This window comes from Pempheris klunzingeri, chromosome 23, assembly GCF_042242105.1.
Source record: "Pempheris klunzingeri isolate RE-2024b chromosome 23, fPemKlu1.hap1, whole genome shotgun sequence".
In the NCBI taxonomy this organism is placed as follows: domain Eukaryota; kingdom Metazoa; phylum Chordata; class Actinopteri; order Acropomatiformes; family Pempheridae; genus Pempheris; species Pempheris klunzingeri.
In genome coordinates this window covers 15,153,290-15,171,618 of record NC_092034.1, presented here as the reverse complement: position 1 = coordinate 15,171,618, position 18,329 = coordinate 15,153,290, and the positions used below count along the sequence as shown (strand labels likewise).

General features: G+C 45.0%; 1 protein-coding gene across 1 annotated transcript; it reads right to left on the bottom strand.

The window, feature by feature from the left end:
- Window positions 1-360: 360 nt before the first annotated feature.
- LOC139222617 (serine/threonine-protein phosphatase PP1-beta catalytic subunit-like) lies at window positions 361-16,823 on the bottom strand. The gene is made up of 8 exons (XM_070854440.1): window positions 16,702-16,823; window positions 4,321-4,452; window positions 3,982-4,212; window positions 3,372-3,476; window positions 2,935-3,006; window positions 1,494-1,645; window positions 1,196-1,330; window positions 361-937 (listed from the first exon to the last, which is right to left on the bottom strand). The coding sequence occupies exons 1-8, from the start codon at window positions 16,751-16,753 to the stop codon at window positions 833-835; spliced, it is 984 nt and encodes a 327-aa protein (XP_070710541.1). The 5' UTR covers window positions 16,754-16,823; the 3' UTR covers window positions 361-832.
- Between the last annotated feature and the right edge of the window lie 1,506 nt (window positions 16,824-18,329).

Below are 18,329 nucleotides of genomic sequence, written 5' to 3'. Positions count from 1 at the left end.
ATCATACAGCTGTGGTAAATGACATCTACTCAACTTAATTACGCTTAAAACTTATTATTTTTATCTAAAAGCAATTCAGTCAGATTTATTGTATTATTGCAATTGGAATCTTTAAGCACTTTCTTCAAATTCCAAACACTTTCCAAACCTTAGACACATCAACATCTAAGCCTTTTCAGCACCCGTATGAAGCCGCTCTTCAAACATCCAGATGTGTGAAGAGCCACGTGAGCTGGCTAACATCACATCAGCCTGACGTAGTCAAACCAGCAGCACCAGCCTCCCATCAGGCTCGTTGTTCTGCACACATGAAGTTTGTGTCCCATTTCAGCCAAGAACCACACGGAGCATTCAGAAGCATTTATTTCCTGTATTATTTATTGAAAACCCAGCAGTCGTCGTTAATACCTGTTGCACCTGTATAGGCGGGGGAGTAAGGAGATGTGGTAAACTAAACTAGTTGTCATTCTGTTGTCAAGAAAATAAAAGGCAAAAGGACAAAGAGACAAAAAAAAAACACTCCGATATGCTACAGAATGACACCTTTGTATTGTTTTCTCGTTTTTCCTTTAACACTTGTTTTTAAAAATGTTACACAGATGCGGAGAAAAAAAAAAAAGCATTGAGGAAGAAGAGAGCGTGACAGCAGTTCAGAGGGAGATCAGAAAAAAATATTGAAAATTAAAGACAGGGTTGGGTGTCTTTTCAAATAGTCATCTGTTTTCTCCTCTGCCAAGTGTTGCTTTTACTTATTTTGTGTAGTGAAAAGCCAACAGGAGACAATCATCTCTCTCCCTCTCTCCTCTCTGTCTCTTCCTCCCTCCGTCCTTCTTCATCGTTTCTTTGGAGGTTGGGTTGTGCGGGGAGGAGTGATGGGCCGGCCAGAGTTCATCCCTCCATACTGGTACTTTGCTTTCTTCTCAGATGGCTTCAGGATCTGGGGCGGACACAGGAACCATGGAATTAGCTTTTAAACCACCTTTCGACAGTCCCAGTCGTTTGTTTGCTTTACATGCTATTATATTTAGCACTCAAGTACCAATCACAACTTGAGATACTTGTAATGTACTTTATTATCCTAGTCCAGTCCAGAAGGAAATACTGGACTTACTAACACATTTCTCCGACAGCTGTATGTACTTTGCAGATTTGACATCATCTGAACGTGTTACATCACTTTGTGGTGACTTCATACCTGGAAGGAGCACATCAGGGTTTCATCCACGCTCATCATGCCGCCAGCGTTGTCGAACTCTCCGCAGTAGTTGGGAGCTGAGAACAGAGTCACCAGCTGCCGCTTGGCAAAGAACTCATAACCGTCTTCCACCACCTGGGGGCGTCAGATGCACGGGAACATCACACAGTCAACAACCAATTACAGCTTTTGCATCATGGTCTGATCTGCATTTCAGCAGTGATGTTTCTGGGAGGAATGGTCAGTCCAGTTGCTGATATGCATTTACATGGTTATATTGCGTGTGTGTGTGTGTTACCTGGTGGGCTCGGCAGATGAGGTCCAGGTCGTGGCGGTTGAGGAACTTGCTGACCACGTCAGCTCCGAAGGTGAAGGAGACGCCGCGGTCGTTCTCTCCCCAGCCCTGGACGTCTTTGTCTGGGTCCGACCACAGCAGATCACACAGGAGGCCTGGAGGGAGAAAAGAAGATAACCACACATGATGCTACCTTCATCCCACTTACCACTTACTGCTGCCCAGTCAGGAAAATAAGACGATTCATCTCCATGTTGGACTCGCCATCAAAACACTCAAAGGTTGCTCAGAGCAGGAAGTCCTGTGTGGATCCACCTTTGTCACATTTATGTCGTGTTGGTACTAAAACACTCCGGCTGCCCTGTGTACTGTATATACACACATTCTTTAGCTCCACACACCAAGTCTCACTGACAGACCATAAGAGGATCTGAGAGACAGCTGCTGCCAGCCTCTGAACACTGGCTGCCTTATATGGACAGGAAGAACCAGGTTTAGTGAAAGGGGGGCAAAGACTCTCACTGGTTCACTATGACACACAAACAACTTCTCTGTTACATCACATTATTGTTTCATCATAAATTTGGAGCTCAAATCCAGTTTGGAATCCTTCATTAGCCTGGAGTCGGCTCCTTTAATAACCTCACTGTCATAATCAACATGTCCTCCCTCGGAGCGGCTCGGCCTGAACACCTCCTGGCTCTCCTGAACATCACCAGAGACACAGCAGGTGTCATTTCCCCAGTTAAGATAGTAGATAAATGCTTTTACCCCCCCACAGGCTAAAAGTAGGACCAAAGTTTCGCCACTCTGAGCATTTCTGGCCAGTTATCGCAGATTTCCTGCTCCGAGAAGCTCGATAAATACAAGCCTGGATTGGTTTTGATCAAAATGTAGAAGCTGGCAGGTCAGGGTGCTAGAAGTGTTCACTGAGTCAGCGCTGGCTAGACGGACTGAGAATGTCTTAAGTGGATTGGTCTTTAAATAGCCGCCCATAAACAATCCATCAAAAAATGCCGGGATCTGGCCTGATCCTGATCCTGATCCTGTGGGCAGGATCGGGACACACACACACACACACACCCCTTTTATACCAGCTTTGGGTCACTTTTACACAGACTGTATGACCCACAGCTGAAATAATTAGTGGTGGAGTGTCGTTCGGTTAAAACTTGGGCTTTGGGCATTTTGCTGACCAAATGACTAATCGGGAAAATAATTGTCAGGTTATTCGGTAACGAATATAATTGTTAGTTACAACAACCTATTGACAAAGAAGTCAAATGGAACAGAGAAAATGGTTTAGTCAAACCAGTGGGGGAAGACTGCAACACTACAGTGAAATAATACCCCATCAGAGTTGAAAGACTGCCAGTCAGAATGTTGCCCCACTAAAAATTGTGTGTGTGTGTGTGTGTGTGTGTGTGTGTGTGCGCTGACCTACCTGTGTCAGGCACGTCTGTGGGTCTCATGATGCGTCTGATCTGCTCCATGGACTGCAGGTCTGGAGAGAGACCTGTGGGCGACACAGTGAAGTCATCCCAGCTGGTAAAGCTCCACAGAAGGCTGTGCAGGCGTCAGTAGGAGCCAGAAACGTGCTCTGACCCATTTACTTCACATCAGATTAATGAAGCAAACATACTGAGAAGCTAATAAAAAGGTTCATGAGCTCTATCTTTCATGCTGCAGATCGTTTATCAGCGCAGCACTAAGAGTCAACAGGCAGCTCTACGGGGAGCCCAGAGGACAAAACAAGAGTGAAGCATCAACGGTGGAAAGTTTAAAGCCAACAGTGCTGCAGGTATCTAAACACAGAGTGGATTTCCAGAAGCTGGCGCTCCCAGAAACAGGCAGAATGATGGGGTGTGTCAGCGCAAATACCTCCGTGACAGCAGAAGATCTTCTCATCCACTATGGCGGCGATGGGCAGGCAGTTGAAGCAGTCAGTGAACGTCTTCCACAGCTTGATGTTGAACCTGCGTTTACCTGGAGAAAATGGACAGGGCCGTGAGTGAGGGCGTCTGAGCGGTCTCTGCCAGCTCGGGGTCGGGGTGGTTTCAGTTTCAGTGAGTCACCAGTTTCAGTGAGTCACCAGTTTCAGTGAGTCACCAGATTAATTCTATCCTTTTCATTTACATGCCATGTCAGAGCCAGGCCAAGATCTAATCTGTTACATGGCAAAACATTTTTTTGTAAAAGCAAACAGTGTGAGAAATGCGTGGTCCTTTATTTGGATGAAACTAGTTGCACTTAGTAAAGAACTACTAACTAGTAGTGACTACTTACTTAGTTCACCCCATAGAGTCCATTTGAGTTCTGCCAGCCTGCTTCTCTATTGCAACTACTGTTCTGGTCACATGTTTGTGTGCTGAGTCACACATAATGGAACTGAATCTACCACAATGAGATTTGGTGGCGGGGGTGGGGGGGCGGGGGCTGAACATGAAATGCAGTCCACATGAGTGGCGTAGCGTGAGGGTGGAGCACTCACACTCGTCGTAGAAGCCGTAGATGCGGTTGATGGAGGCACACTCGTGGTTGCCCCTGAGCAGGAAGAAGTTCTCGGGGTATTTGATCTTGTACGCCAGCAGCAGGCAGATGGTCTCCAGAGACTGCTTCCCTCTGTCCACGTAGTCGCCCAGGAACAGGTAGTTGGCCTCCGGGGGGAAGCCGCCATACTCAAAGAGCCTCAGCAGGTCTGTGTACTGTCCGTGGATGTCGCCTGGGATGGAGGACGGAGAGGAGGCAGTGATGGATGGAGGCAGGAGGAGTGGGAGATAATGAAAACACGCTACAGCTGAGAGGAATGAGGAGGGGGGAGGTTACTGACCACAGATTTTGAGCGGAGCCTCCAGCTCCAGAAGGATGGGCTGGCTGAGGAAGATCTCCCGGGACTTGATGCAGAGGCCGCGCACCTCGGCCTCCGTCATCTGGACAATCTTCCCTGGACGACATCCTCGCACTGGTGAAGGGACAGGAGAGATGGAGGGGGGGGGGGACAGGCAGCGATAACAAAGTTAGTCAGGCTTTCAGGAATACAGTTTATTTACTCCCTGAGTTTTCCTCTGAGACATAAGTGCACACAGCCCCTCCCACAGGGTGAGCCTCTCAAATGAACTTCAAACTAAATAGGGGAGGCAGCGTTTAGTCAATAGACTTGGGATGGAAAAAGCCTGTGTGGGCATTGTTGACGTCGTTGGGAGTGTTTTTGGAGACGCTTCCTGTTGTGCAACAGAGGAAAAGAGGAGGAAGGAAATAATTGTTAGTAAGAAACAGCGTTGTTTGGCCTCTGGGAATCTACTGGTGTCCTAATGTAGAAAAGAAGCATGGCTGCCGGCAAACCAGCACATACTTACTGCCTTTGCGATTTGTGTTTTTAACTTTCCCTGCAGTATTTCCATGTTCTGCTGCTGCCCTATATATTCCCCATGTGGTTAGATGATTAGCAGCGTCTCACACACACACACACACACACACACACACACACACACACACACACACACACACACACACACCTTTTCCTCCTGCTCGGTAAAGCACAGAAGTGGGCCAGAGCTGACTAAGACGGCCGCTGTCAGACGACACCAAAGCTACATGATGGAAACCCAAGCAGGCGTCAAACGCCACTTAATAGGTAAATCAAATAGACGGGCTCGGAGGAATCCTGCAGCTCCACAGATAGACGGCTTCGTTTTCACAAAGAGGAGCGCTGTGTGCGACAGCCTCTGTCTGTGTGTGTGTGTGTGATTCCTGCAGGTGACTCCTGTCTGTGCTCTGAAGGTATTTTGCGTGCAGTTTTAAAGGACAACAGCATTTGCAGCAGTGTGTGTGTGTGTGTGTGTGTGTGTGTGTGTGTACATGTGCAACATGACCCTGCTATTTCTGCTTGGAGACCTTTGGCGATAAACACTCCCTCCGTCTGTCTCCTCCAACGCAGCCAAACAAACATAACCTGCGTTCGCACACGCCCCACCTGAAGGGTCAGGCAGGGCTATATTTAGACTGCGCAAAAGGTACAACTTCACAGGGTCAAATAAACTAAACAAAAAAAAGGATTCTGAGCCAAATCATGTGGAGAACTTTAAATTAAAACCACCACTGTAGTTTAGGAATATCAACACCTTGTATTATTGGTCTTACAACAACAATACAGCGCAATACACAAGCAGGGAGTGTGTGGGAGTCCACTGATATGTGTGTGTCCACTGTCAAGAGAGTGATTTCACACCCCCCCCGCTCAGGCCTGTGATGACGCGTTTGCAGGTCTGTGCTGGCTCAGCTGACAGGGGAGAGAGGCTGATATAGGACACACACACACACACACACACACACACACACAGCACTACTAGTCTCACTTGCCTGAGAGGATCTCCTTTCATCATATGGTTAAAGTAGGCAGAGCCAGGAACATAAACTCTTCAATTTTTCTGTCTCCTCCTCACACACACACACACACACACACACACACACACACACACACACACACACACACACACACACACACACACACACACACACACACACACACACACACACACACACACACACACACACACACACACACACACACACACACACACACACACACAGTGACCTTGACTTCAGATTGTACCACTACGGGCTTGTGGGGAGGTATCCCAGCATCCTTTACTCTGTCACCACTGCACTGCAGCTTCCCCACCAAAGAGAGAGAGAGAGAGAGAGAGAGAGAGAGAGAGAGAGAGAGATGGTTTCCACATCTGATCGCCATGGCAACCCAGCAAGACCAATTTCCAGCCTGCAAGGTGTTGGTGAGCGGAGCTGCTGCTGCGTCTCTGGGGAAAGGGAGCTGATTTGCAGATAAAGTGGCATCTCCGCCAACCCACACCCTGCATACTAACATGTAGCGCATCTGACAACAGTGAAGGAAAGCCCAGCAAAGGCCTGCAGAGTGCCACACACACACACACACACACACACACACACACACACACACACAGAAAATACTAGACATGCATCAACAGTGTCTGTTATATTAGATTGGCACTATCCAGCAGTTTGTGATTTTGTTCCAGTGTTGAGCAGCACTTTAAAACCCCACATTTCCTCCCTGACCACTGCTGGTTAGCAGACTGCCAGGAAGACATTTGTGGATTTGAAAGTGTTACTGAGTCAAAAGTCAAATGTGTCTTAGTGGCAACAACAAGCCCATTTCCTTAAGGTTTAAATCAGATCCAGGCTTAAAATATAGTGCCTCATAACAACTAAACATTTCATATTACTGTTAAGAGTGACTTTCAGTAGAGGCACTCTGATGCAGGAGCAACAGGTAGCAGCTTGTTATGTGCTTGTGTTATAGATGACTGTGAAGAGGACAATGTGTGAGGAAGTGAGGAACTTTCACCAGGTTGTGGAGATTTTGTTTTGTACAGTTTTAGGGTAATTGTTAGACGTGTGTGTCTGTGAACCTCCGGGGGTTTGACTTTGTCTGTGCCCCTTTCACATGGCGAAGCTGGTTTATTGTTCCACTTGTTTCGGTGGCGTGTTGGCTCAGCGGGCAGAGCTTTACAGACTCTCCCTGCTGATGTTTGGCTGGCTAATTAATGCCTGTTTGACTTTAAAAGGGGAAACGCCACTGATTTTACACATCAAGATCAATTGAGATGTCATTAGGAGCACTACTCTGCTTGTGAAAACCGTTGTATAATGTCCCCCACGGCTCCACAGGAAGTACATGATGTCATAGTGATGTCATCAGGGTCATCTGGGCTTCGGCTCGGAGATAACAAAATTGTAACAGAAAGCCTGTGTCATAACCCAAGGCCGTGGAATTTGAGGAATGTGGACATTTATCAAGAGAGGATGGTTTAGCCAAGCTGCATTATGGGAAGTGTAGGATTCTGTGTTTTGCATTTTTGATACATGCATGGGGTAAAAGTCAGGATCTCCGCCTCTGCTGCAAAAATGTTCACTCTTTTTAACCTGATTCTTGCAAGACCAACATCAAAAGCAATACTAAAGCACTGGAATGAACCTTTACTGTTTGCAGAGAGCCTATGAGCAACGTACAAGCATCTGTGTACCAATGTGAGTACAAGATAATAATAATAATACTATACTACTACTATAAGATAATACTTGAAAATATTTTTTGTTTGCTGACTGACAAGTACCAACAACCAACAACCTGATACATGCGAACACGAGGCTCACAAGGACAATGACAGACAAACGTCTCTGCGCTCACAGTGAGAGTGAACCAGGCCTCTGGCTAAACCAGCTGACATGCTTTACTTCACGACTCGTCCGTCTGGACTGGAGGAAGCTGTGAAAATCTCTCCTTTGAGAAACCTCTCTGTTCCAGTTCATCTCTCCTAATTTGGTGAGGTGCTGGTGTCCGTCTGCCTGAGGCTTCAGGTTTGGTCACAGTCTGACCTCTTCCGACTGAACACTGAGTGCTTTCTCTACTTGATCCAAAGCAGCTATACTCTCTCTCTTCTTTCCTCTTCATCTATTCATCGTTTAAGTTGCATTCTTGGCTGAGGCCGATCACCCCAGGTCACCGTCCTCCTCCGCCTTGGCTGTGAACTGTGCTGACGTCAGAGGACAGCTCTGCGCTGCACCGTTTGCCGAGTGGCTTTTGCATTCCTGACAGCTCGCAGAGCCTTCAGACCTAAACGGCTCTGGCTGTGTGGGGCTTCAGTGCAGCCTGGAATACACACTGGTTAGGGCATCTGCAAGATGCATCAGCCTCTACGACTGTTATTTTCTAAATGAAATGATGGTTTTAAAAAGAATGGCTTGTGGGTGGAACTCACTGTATAGGACTATGACTAACATGAGGCTTCACTAGGAAAGCATGCAGAGGGAAACCACAACATTTTAACAGATCTGACACCGAACCAAACAGTGTGCAGACACCCTGCTGCTGATGGATGTCACAATAACTGAACCACTGTAGCCTGGACTGTGCTAGGAGAAGAGAATGAGGACTTCAACTAATGATTATTATCATTATTGATTTAACTACTGATTATTCTGCTGCTCGATGAGTTCATCGTTTGATTTAGAAAATAATAGAAAATGTTATCATTGTCCAAGTCCAGTCCAAGGGGATGTCCTTGTTTGTCATTTTATCCAATCACCAGTCCAACGCCCCCAAGATATTCAGATTACGATGATAGAAAACAGAAAAGTCACAGAATGGTTGATGATTTTCCTTGAAAACAACAGACTTTTCTCTATTTATTCTATATTTCTACTAACCAATACTGTTGTGAAACATCAACCCAGACGGTTTGTTTAACCATCCTTGACTAAGAGAAGCAGCCGCCCGTTATTACAGTCTCAATGCGCCGCTGCCCGACACTAAAGGTACAACTGAGCCACTGTTCCCTGAATTAAAGTGCAGCTGCCTGCAGTTGGCAAGTCAATTCAGTGAATATTTGGGAGGATCTTGGGTACTGCCCAACCCTCCATTGTGCTACATGTTGAACCACAGCAGAGTTGTTACGACATACACCCTGACACACTCTGAACACACTGACTTTTCCTCCAAATTACTTAACAAGATTAAAGTAAGAGCTCAAGGGTTTACTTTTTATTCTTTGTGGGTTGTTTAAATGCAGTGTTACCTGAAACTGACAGTAGTTTGGCATTAACCAATCAAAAAACACTGGAAACTTTCTATCCACTTAATAACTTCATAAGGCTTTTTGACTTGAAGGAGTTATCTATTGGATAGAGTTTCGTTTTCAACAATTTCTGCTGCTTCACTGGTTGCAAACTGCCTCCTAAAAAGGTCAAGGAGGTCAACTATTTTTCCATTTACTTAAAAGAGCAGAGTTCACTAGAACAGCAGCCTGTGAGCCAGAGAGAGAGAGAGTGAAAGATAAGTGAACTACAGACTGAGAGCTTCTTGAAGGCTTTACCATATATGGGCATTACTGTATGGAGGAAGGAGGAAGTAGCCTAGTCAGTCAGGACAAAGAGGGAGCGCTCGAAAGCTCTGTTGGTGATGGAAAGAGAACAAGACTGGCCGGGCTCAGGCCAGGCCTCCGTCAGCCCGGGAAGGTCCACAACAATGTAACGGCTGTCAGCTGCACCAGCAAAGAGCTGCGTAAGCCCATTCACATGGACAAGAAAACACACGCCAATGTCAGCGCAGCATCATGAGCTTAAAAGTAGGGCTGACTCCTATTAGCCAATTATTATTATAGCCCGCTTTTCAGTCTGTTCTTGTAGTTTAACTCTACAGCTCAATGAAAACGACACCGGTGACACTTTGGTACATGTTTGTTGAGATTGTGTCTACTCAAGCATCATCTAGAGCTGCACTTATCGTTGCTTTATTTTGTTTCTCTCTTTCCAGTCCTTTGCTTCATCTGGTTATCTTTTTCATTCAATCTCTTTCTATGATTTTTTTTAATAGAAATGTGCAAAGTGTTGCTGCAATAGAAGGGTTATTTACAAAAGTTTTCCAAAGAGAAAAAGCTGGATACTGTTTTTACATTTTTTGATAATTGTGCTCATACACACACACTTTCTTCATTTGTTCCATATTCTTCTCATGCACTCTCATGTCAATCACTCCCTTCAATCCAGCACCAGTCCTTGTTGCCACTGGGGGCAGCACAACCAGCTGTTAATATGTTTATGTCCAAAAGTCACCCTCCATTCAGCTGCTTGAAATGGCAAGTTCAGCATAAACATGATTTCTCCTTTTCTCTGCTTGCCAAGCAAACGTATACAAAAGAATTTCTGGCGGGTCAAGCAGAGTCATGAATTTTAAGCAGGTATGACTGTGCATGTTTTAGTCACTGCAGCACCTCGCAGCACCAATAAAGATGCCCCGTCAGACCTTTTTTAGCTCTCCACCTCTATTCTTTCCAACTGGGCACAAGGCCAGCAGCTCCCCTCCACTCCTCCATCCAACCCCCTCCCACACAGGGGCGGTGGAAAACAGTGACCCCTCAGTGAACGAGAAACACAAAGTAACTTTGGCGAAGAGAGCGGGAGCGAATCTTAAGGCAGAAATGCCGACTGCAATGGCATTTCTGCGCGGGCTTTGCATTTTCAGAGGACGTTTTGTTCGCCTCTAAGTGCCATGGGTGAATGGCCGTCTTTGTGTGGCAAAAGAAAGGATGAAATTGAGAGGAGAGACTGGGGGAGAAATAAACAGGAGGCATGGGTACGGGCACAGAAAGTGGGAGCGATGGAGAGGAGAAGAAAACGAGAGAAATGTGGGCAGAAACTGAAGCTCGAGTGGGGGAGACACAGAAGGCGAGGGAGTGAATAGAAGGAGAGGCGAGGGAGGGTTTGTTGGAAAGCCTAGCTGGGCAGCTGAAAAGCCTGGGTGAGCTCTGTGCCACGTTTGGTGCCAGGGGGTGAGCGCTCCCCGCCGCACAGGCTCCACCATTGTTGTTTCCATAACAGAGTGCCACGCCAGCAGCCTGAGCACCACGCAACACAGCAGCAGTCCTCCACGTCCGACGAAAACAAGGAGGGTGACACCAAAGTAAAACGGATTCTGAAAGAGCACAACAGAGGCCTGAATTATGACCATTATAACCCGTCTTATAATTCAATGCAGAACAGAAGTGACTCTATTCATTGTTCAACTCTTACAGTTCTATATCTTACTTGTAGCAGGGCAGAGAACCTGCCACCACCTCTCACACACACACACAAAGACACACACCCAACACCTATTAAATGGCAAAAACCCTGGGATACATCACTGTACACCACTTCATAAAGCGTGACCACATAAACTTTTAAAAGGAGAAATAACAGCTGAGCTCTTGCAAATGAAAAGGTGAATTCAGAGGCAATAAAGTGTGTTCAACACTTCAGGGGTTTTACTGCTACAGCCTTACATGGTCTGGTATGACCGGTAGCTTATGGTGGCTAATGTTAGCAACATTTCTTCACCTGTGCTGCTTTTGAACTATGCTTTAGCATATCTCTGTATGGAGCTACTGTTCAACCAAAGTTCAGTGCCCATGCCTTTAGGATTTTTCTACATAATACAAAATAAGTGATTGGGCTGGAGCGTGGATGCTGGATGCAGATTGTCCAAAACTGTGCAGTTCATCAATCAGTGAGAGTTCCATTTCAGGAAATAAACACAACCTGAACAGTCCCTAAACAGAAATGCTCTTTAGGAGATTTAATAGACCCATAGTGGGTTACAACTTGGCTAGCGTCTTTGCCCATAAACCAAAATGACCAAATGGCTCCGAAATGCAATTTTCCATCCCCCCACCCCACCCCACCCCACCTCTGGCTGATGTATGGGGCCGTGGTGCTAATTGTGCCACATAAAGCCTATGGGCCACCTGTGCTGGCAGGCCACACAGAGGGCCTGTTGTCGCTAAAGCCTGGGCCAGTGTGGGCTTACCATGGGCATGCTGGGAAAGCTGGGCCCTGTAATAGCTGCTTTGCTGGATCGCAGCACGTAGACACAGTACAGCAATAACAAAAAGTTATGAGGAGGAGGAGGCAGAGGAGAACTAACAAACAGAAAAACACAAGGTCGGTTTGGAAAACCGTAGACAATTATGCAGGGAGGGAAATGGAGTGCATAGAGACAACTGAAGGGTTTCTATGAATACTGAGAAAAATGCGGCGTCAGCTCAAATGTGCTGTAACCGACTGTTGTGACCCCGCTGTGAAATCTGAAACATGCTACTGTGAGTTGTACCAAAACAACAGATGACGGATTGATTCCCCACAATGTCATGCAACCCTGTGTAATGCGGCTGTGACGCCACTGATTTTTTCCTCACCGCAGTGACGGGACATCGCACCCCGGTGATTAAACACCTAACCAAAAATTAAGGACTGTATGTTTTTCTGATCAGCTCCACACACTGGATGAATACTTTGCCCGGGGATTAAACAACCGTACTTTTAAGGGAGAACTTTTAGAACTTTGAGCCCCCTCATATGTGGTGAAGACAATAATATGCTCACTCCCACACTGGGCATCATATTACTTGAACAAAGATACTTTATTTGATATTACATTAAAGCTGTAAGTGTGAGTCCACTGAGGTGGAGCTTCTAGGCCCGATTTGAACCAGTAACAGGACTGAGCAGATATCGCTGATAGAAGTTAACGTGTTCGTGAGAAACTCTTAACAAGCAAACTCTGACAGCATAATATTAACTTCCAGACAGATGCACACAGACAGACAACTGCCAAGTTAATCACACAGATGAGCGGCTCTACTAAGTTCACCTGTACACCATTGTGTTTCTTACCTTCAACTCTGACTCACAGGACTGGTCACAAGACAATGACAAGTCATTGTATTCAGAGTGACAAATGAAACCAGAGAGGCCAGAAATCTGCACGCCGAGGCCACCGAGGAGGCTCCAGTGATTGTAAACCATGTTGTCAGTCGATCAGGTTTAGCCTGTTGGCTAGGCAACATGTGTCAACCCCTCCACCAAGCAACTGCTGAGGCACACGTGCATGCGTCTTTGGATGTCAACACGCTACGATGGATGAATTTGAAAATGCCTCTTTTCCGCTCTATTTTGTCTGTAAGTCTGTTTCAGTTATTCTCAGCTACTTTCCAACAAATACCAGCCGTGTGTGTGTGTGTGTGTGTGTGTGTGTGTGTGTGTGTGGGAGATGGGGAAAAGCCAACAGACGGATGGATGTATGCCCGCACACACAACCAGCTGATGCAAGTTGCTCATAAAACAATTAATCACACGATAGCCGTTGTTATTTACCTCGACTATCATTTATGTCGTGATGAAACTGGTCTTGGTACATAATCACCACCTAAGCAGAAAAATATCGGACACTGTACACGTTCATGTCTCTGAGTTAACATTGTTATTGTGAGCAAGTTACAGACAACAGCTCAAACCACAGCTTCTCATAGCTGCTAGCATGTCTTTAGAGTCTTTTTTTTTTTAAATCACGACAGGACTCCCCATGAACCCACTTACTAAGGTTAAAATGCCACTTCACATCGCCAATGTTCAAAAATTAAAAGACATTATTGGAGAGGTACACAACTACGCTGACAGTCTACTGTATTAGCGTACTGCCCTTTTTACACTCTCCCCCCTGTGTGTGTCACCCAAAGGGTAGGTTCATTCCTACCAGGGACAGCTGTGCCTGTTGACATTTAATAAGAGATCAGGGAGCTCTCCATATGTGCGTCTGTGTGAACGAGTATGTACTGTATATTCCTGACTGGCACCAGGGCTCACTCGCCTGTTGGAGTGGTTAGGGAAATCCTGAAAAAGGTCCCTTTATTCTGACAGAGACGAAGAAGTGACTCCCTATTGTGACGAGGTGGGAACATTCAGAGCTTCTCGAAGTGAACGCCAGGAGAAAAGCCGCGAATGAATCATTTAGTAAATGTCTAAATGAAAGCAGGCTGTAGATGTAATCCGGTTAGGTAAACTTAAGATGAGGGGTATCAAGGTTTCATCAGTAAGGGAAAGACTGAGAGAGGTCTTTGTGCTGTCTAAAGGTCAAGTCTTAAAATAAACGCAGCCCTTATGAAGACAAACAGACAGTTTCAGTGTGTGCATCCGTATTTCTGCCTGTATATGGTCCAAATATGTCTCCTAGTATAAGACTCACACCAGTTTTTGTATTTCAACAGAGAACATTAGCCATTGGTCAGCTGATATGATACAGCCGGATTACAGCTTTTGTACACTTGCTGTTTGAGAGAAACAGATTCTAACGTCATATCTGAATTCCACATGAGTGTGAACTCTACCGGTGTATAATTGTCATGTTGTCAAACAGAAGCAGTGACTTGTTGACAGAAAACTGACCAGCAGCAGTTTTGATAATTGGGTAGTTTTAAATGTGAATATTTGCTGGCTGTCGCTCTTCTATAGTAAGAAACTGGACACCTTTGGACTGTTGTGCAGACAAAAACAAGCTCTCACATGACATTCTATACCATTCTCTTAGTTTCAATAAATGGAAAGAATCAGGAAAATAACTGTCAGAGTGATCGATGTTAGAAATAAGCAGCAGTCCCACTTTAACCAGACACTTCCTGATTGAAAATTGAATTTTGGACAAAAAGATTATTCTGTTCAGTGGCAACTGTGAAAACTTCATCTGCTAATGAAGAAGGAAATGTTTGATGAGCAAAAGCTCCAGAACAGATACTTAAGCTGACTTTGAGTGGGGATTGTTTTTGCTACTTTAGTTAGTTTTAGAACCTCTAAGTTCTTGTACAGCTTGCGGTTGGAAAACATTTAACATTTGAGAACTTTTACAGAAAACCCAAAAGGAACTGGCAGTATTTCATGGCCAAATTTCATTCCGATTCTGGGTTCAACCCAGAAGTAACAGCCTTCAGAGGAGCCCATTAGTGCTGAGCCTGCCTCCCACTTGGTATTTTCACACCGAAAATGAGCCAGTCGGATATAAACTGGCTCTAGATGGAGAGAGAAAGTGTCTGAAAGAAGATGGATGCTTGGATATATTCACAGCTCACATCTGGAAGCCTTTAGGGCTAGATCCCTCCAATTTCCTCCACTAGGTTTCCTACACGCAGCATTAAAAAAGGCACCTAAATATGTAGCCAACTAACTAGCTACAGTTCAGCCTTGCCCAGTTGACATGCAGGCTCACATTGCTGTGACTGTGCAGCTGACACACACACACACACACACAAACACAGAGCAAGCACACATTATTATCTAACCAGTCCCAATCAATCCACATGATTAGCTTCTACTGCCACGCTGATCTGCAGTGAGCTCATTCATTAGCATGCGCTGCCAAACTGTGAGGGTGTGTGTGACTTTCAGCACACTGAATGTGTGCGTGTGACGGACAATCGATCTTGAATGTTTGTTCACCGCTGCCTCAGAGGTCCAAGTGTTTTCTGAAGACACAGAGGGACACTGTCTCCACGCTCTCAAGAGAATCAAAGGCAGGCAGACGAACTCAGCTCACCAAAGTCAGGATCCCTTATTTGGCACTGCTGAGAAAGTCATCCACTGAGACCGAACACATAACAGGGGTGTAGGAGCAACGACTACGCTTTCTTCGAAAGAACCGAGGTTGTTTTTGTGCAGTGATAATAGACGTGTCTGACCTTTTGTCACCTACAACCTAACTGGGGTAGCTTCTTATTGTATTTTTTTTTCTTCATGATGATAAAGGTCAGGAGGTGACAACAGTTGCATTCATGTTAAAATCTTTGCAGGATAAACGCTCAAATCTACGCACTGTTGTGTTTCACAGGAGTAATGGTTAAGAATGGGTATTGGTTCGCACGTACATGTTTAAAAGTGCTGGCCATGGAATTGGAAAAGCATGGGGTAAAGTTAACAATAGTTACATCATTTTAAATGCTTACAGAGCACAAACTCTGCAGGTTTATGTCATCAGGCCTGAGGTGTGTGTAAACATTAACATTCAGCAGTATTCCCATATAAACACAATAACCCTGTGACTCTCCTCAGCAGAGAAAACCTGACGCCAAATCCCATTTAAAAATTTGACATTTTTCTTAGGACTGCGGGCAGGCGTTGTATATACATGCTCGAACCAAGACTTTTGATCAATTCTGGGAGCAGATAGGTGTGCTGAACATTTTGGCATACTTCATTTACCAAGTTGCACTTTATTTGAAAAGAAATGTCAACTTATGGGACCGATATGCACCTCGAGCTGCCGCCTACCACGGTGTTCTCTGCTGTGCTGAGAGCTTGTGGAAATAAAAGCCCAGTGGTTTTTGAATAGGGGTTTTATCTGAAGTAAACGCCTCTTAGCTGGTGTTTAATATGCCGAATACCAACATGGTGATACCAATAATGGTGTAACACATGCATTGCGACATAACTCAGGGCAGCATTACATTTCTATAGTTAGTTTTACGGTTGTTCTGACATCCCCCCTCCCTCACACACTCGACTCGTCGGGGTACAAACAACAGTCCTGACCCTCACTATAACTTTGTTACCCTTCGGCCCTGAACGTACACTGAAAGGCTCAAAATGCCTTGTCCTTCGGTAAGAATTCAGGCCAACTTGACTGAAGGTGTGTCTGTGATTCGTATTACCGACGGTCTGGACTGGTCCTGTTCACTCCTACACCGGGATAAGCTAGCAAGTAAAGCGGGTCCTTTTCTTGTCAACTCCGGGCAAAACGAGAGCGAAATAACGTTCGGGGATTTACAGCCGCAAACAACGGGAGGATATTAGAGAACTGTGGATATGAACTCACCCTCTAAAAGCCTGGAAATCAGCGAGTCTACGTCCAACTCCCCCTCCGCCATTTCTGTAACGAACAGCTCTACCCGCCGCAGTCTGGAGCTGGCGGGGCAGGCACCGCCTCACTGCACACAAACGCACCGCCAACCTCCTCCCACTCACGGGCCTCCCGTTTAGGACTATTATGCTGCATTCAACGCCCCTCGGATAATCCGGCATCTATCACAGGAAGCAAAAAAAGAGGAGAGCTTTTAATTGGCCGTAAAAGTCCTCGACCTTAATGGTCCTCAGCGGTGTTTTTCAGATGGTAGTTACACAATGAATTGTTTTACAGAAAAATCACCACTCTCTCACCAGCGTCTTCTAGAGCTTTATTAACTTTCAACTTTCTGCCTAAATAATGAACTTCGATGCGCTTACTTTCCGAATGCATGCATGCAGCCATCGCTTTCCATTCATTCATCTCTTGGAACTAGTTGTAGACAAGTAAAGTAGTTATTACTTTTATCATTGTTATTAATGCAAAGCTTATTGTTGCACAATACAAAATACATGGACGGATCACAGTTCACCGGAAGCTAAGGCTTTTACCAGCGTGCAGTCAGCATTTTGGAAGTCACAAACCTAGCAACCGGCATTACTTTTATATCTGGTACGACAATGACACCAATATAAAAATGCAATGAACAATTCATACGCTCTTAATTACTTTTTGTTGTTGTTTTCTCAGTTGGTACTTATGATATCCGACAGTCTTTGAATGCATCAATGAAGCCTGGGTCTTTGCAACAGGTTTCTGGGTAATAATAATAATAATAATAATAATAACGACAATAATAATAATAACGATGATAATAATAATAATGATGATGCTTTAAGGTATTTATCTTTTGCAACAAGCTGTTCTGATTTCTGTTCTCTTGTATGACAGTGAGATTCTGTGCAGATATCCTCGGTACTGATAAGCCAGTGTCACGGACAGAAAAGCTGAAGTGAAGGAAAGTGAGGAAAAGATCAGAAAAGAGAGACCTAGTTATGACCCAGTCACTCCTTATTATCAGGGGACAGAAGCGCAGTAAAGAGAGCAGGTCCTGATTTATTCACCTGCAGCGTCCTCTGCTGGTTAGAATCTGAACATTAACAGTGAGAAGTTTCTTGCTGAAATGTTTTGGATTATTATTTTGTGATAATAATAATAATAAAGTAATAATAAAGTAAAAAACTAATAATGATATCCACAGTGTAAATATTTATTTATCATCACAACACATATTTATTTTGCTATTGCTTTATTTTCCAATGTTGCTTTTATTCACTCTTTCTTGTCTATTGTTGCTGCTGTAACATGTAAATTTACATAAAAGAAGTCTAAGTCTAAGTCTATAAATCAAAAAGAAGTAGGAGCCCTGCGTGTTTTTATCGGTCAAGATCTGTGACAGAGATTTTTGCGTGGGCCGCCCACAGAACAGAAACTGGAGGGTTAGTTCAGTGTGTGAATGACAGTTTCAGGACAGGCCTAAAAACTTCAGAGTAGAACTACAGCTGGAAGAAACAGCGTGTTTACAGGAGAAAAGCCTGAGGATCCACTGATAGATCAGATCAGAGGTGGCTCCTCTGGTTATGACTAAAGCCAGAAGTTAT

Coding starts and splice junctions, on each gene's coding strand:
- LOC139222617 (XM_070854440.1), bottom strand. CDS start 16,753: ATGGCGGAGGGGGAGTTGGACGTAGACTCGCTGATTTCCAGGCTTTTA. Junction 4,453..16,701: donor GATTTCCAGGCTTTTAGAGG/GTGAGTTCATAT, acceptor TCCCTTCACCAG/TGCGAGGATGTCGTCCAGGG. Junction 4,213..4,320: donor GGCTCCGCTCAAAATCTGTG/GTCAGTAACCTC, acceptor CCTCCATCCCAG/GCGACATCCACGGACAGTAC.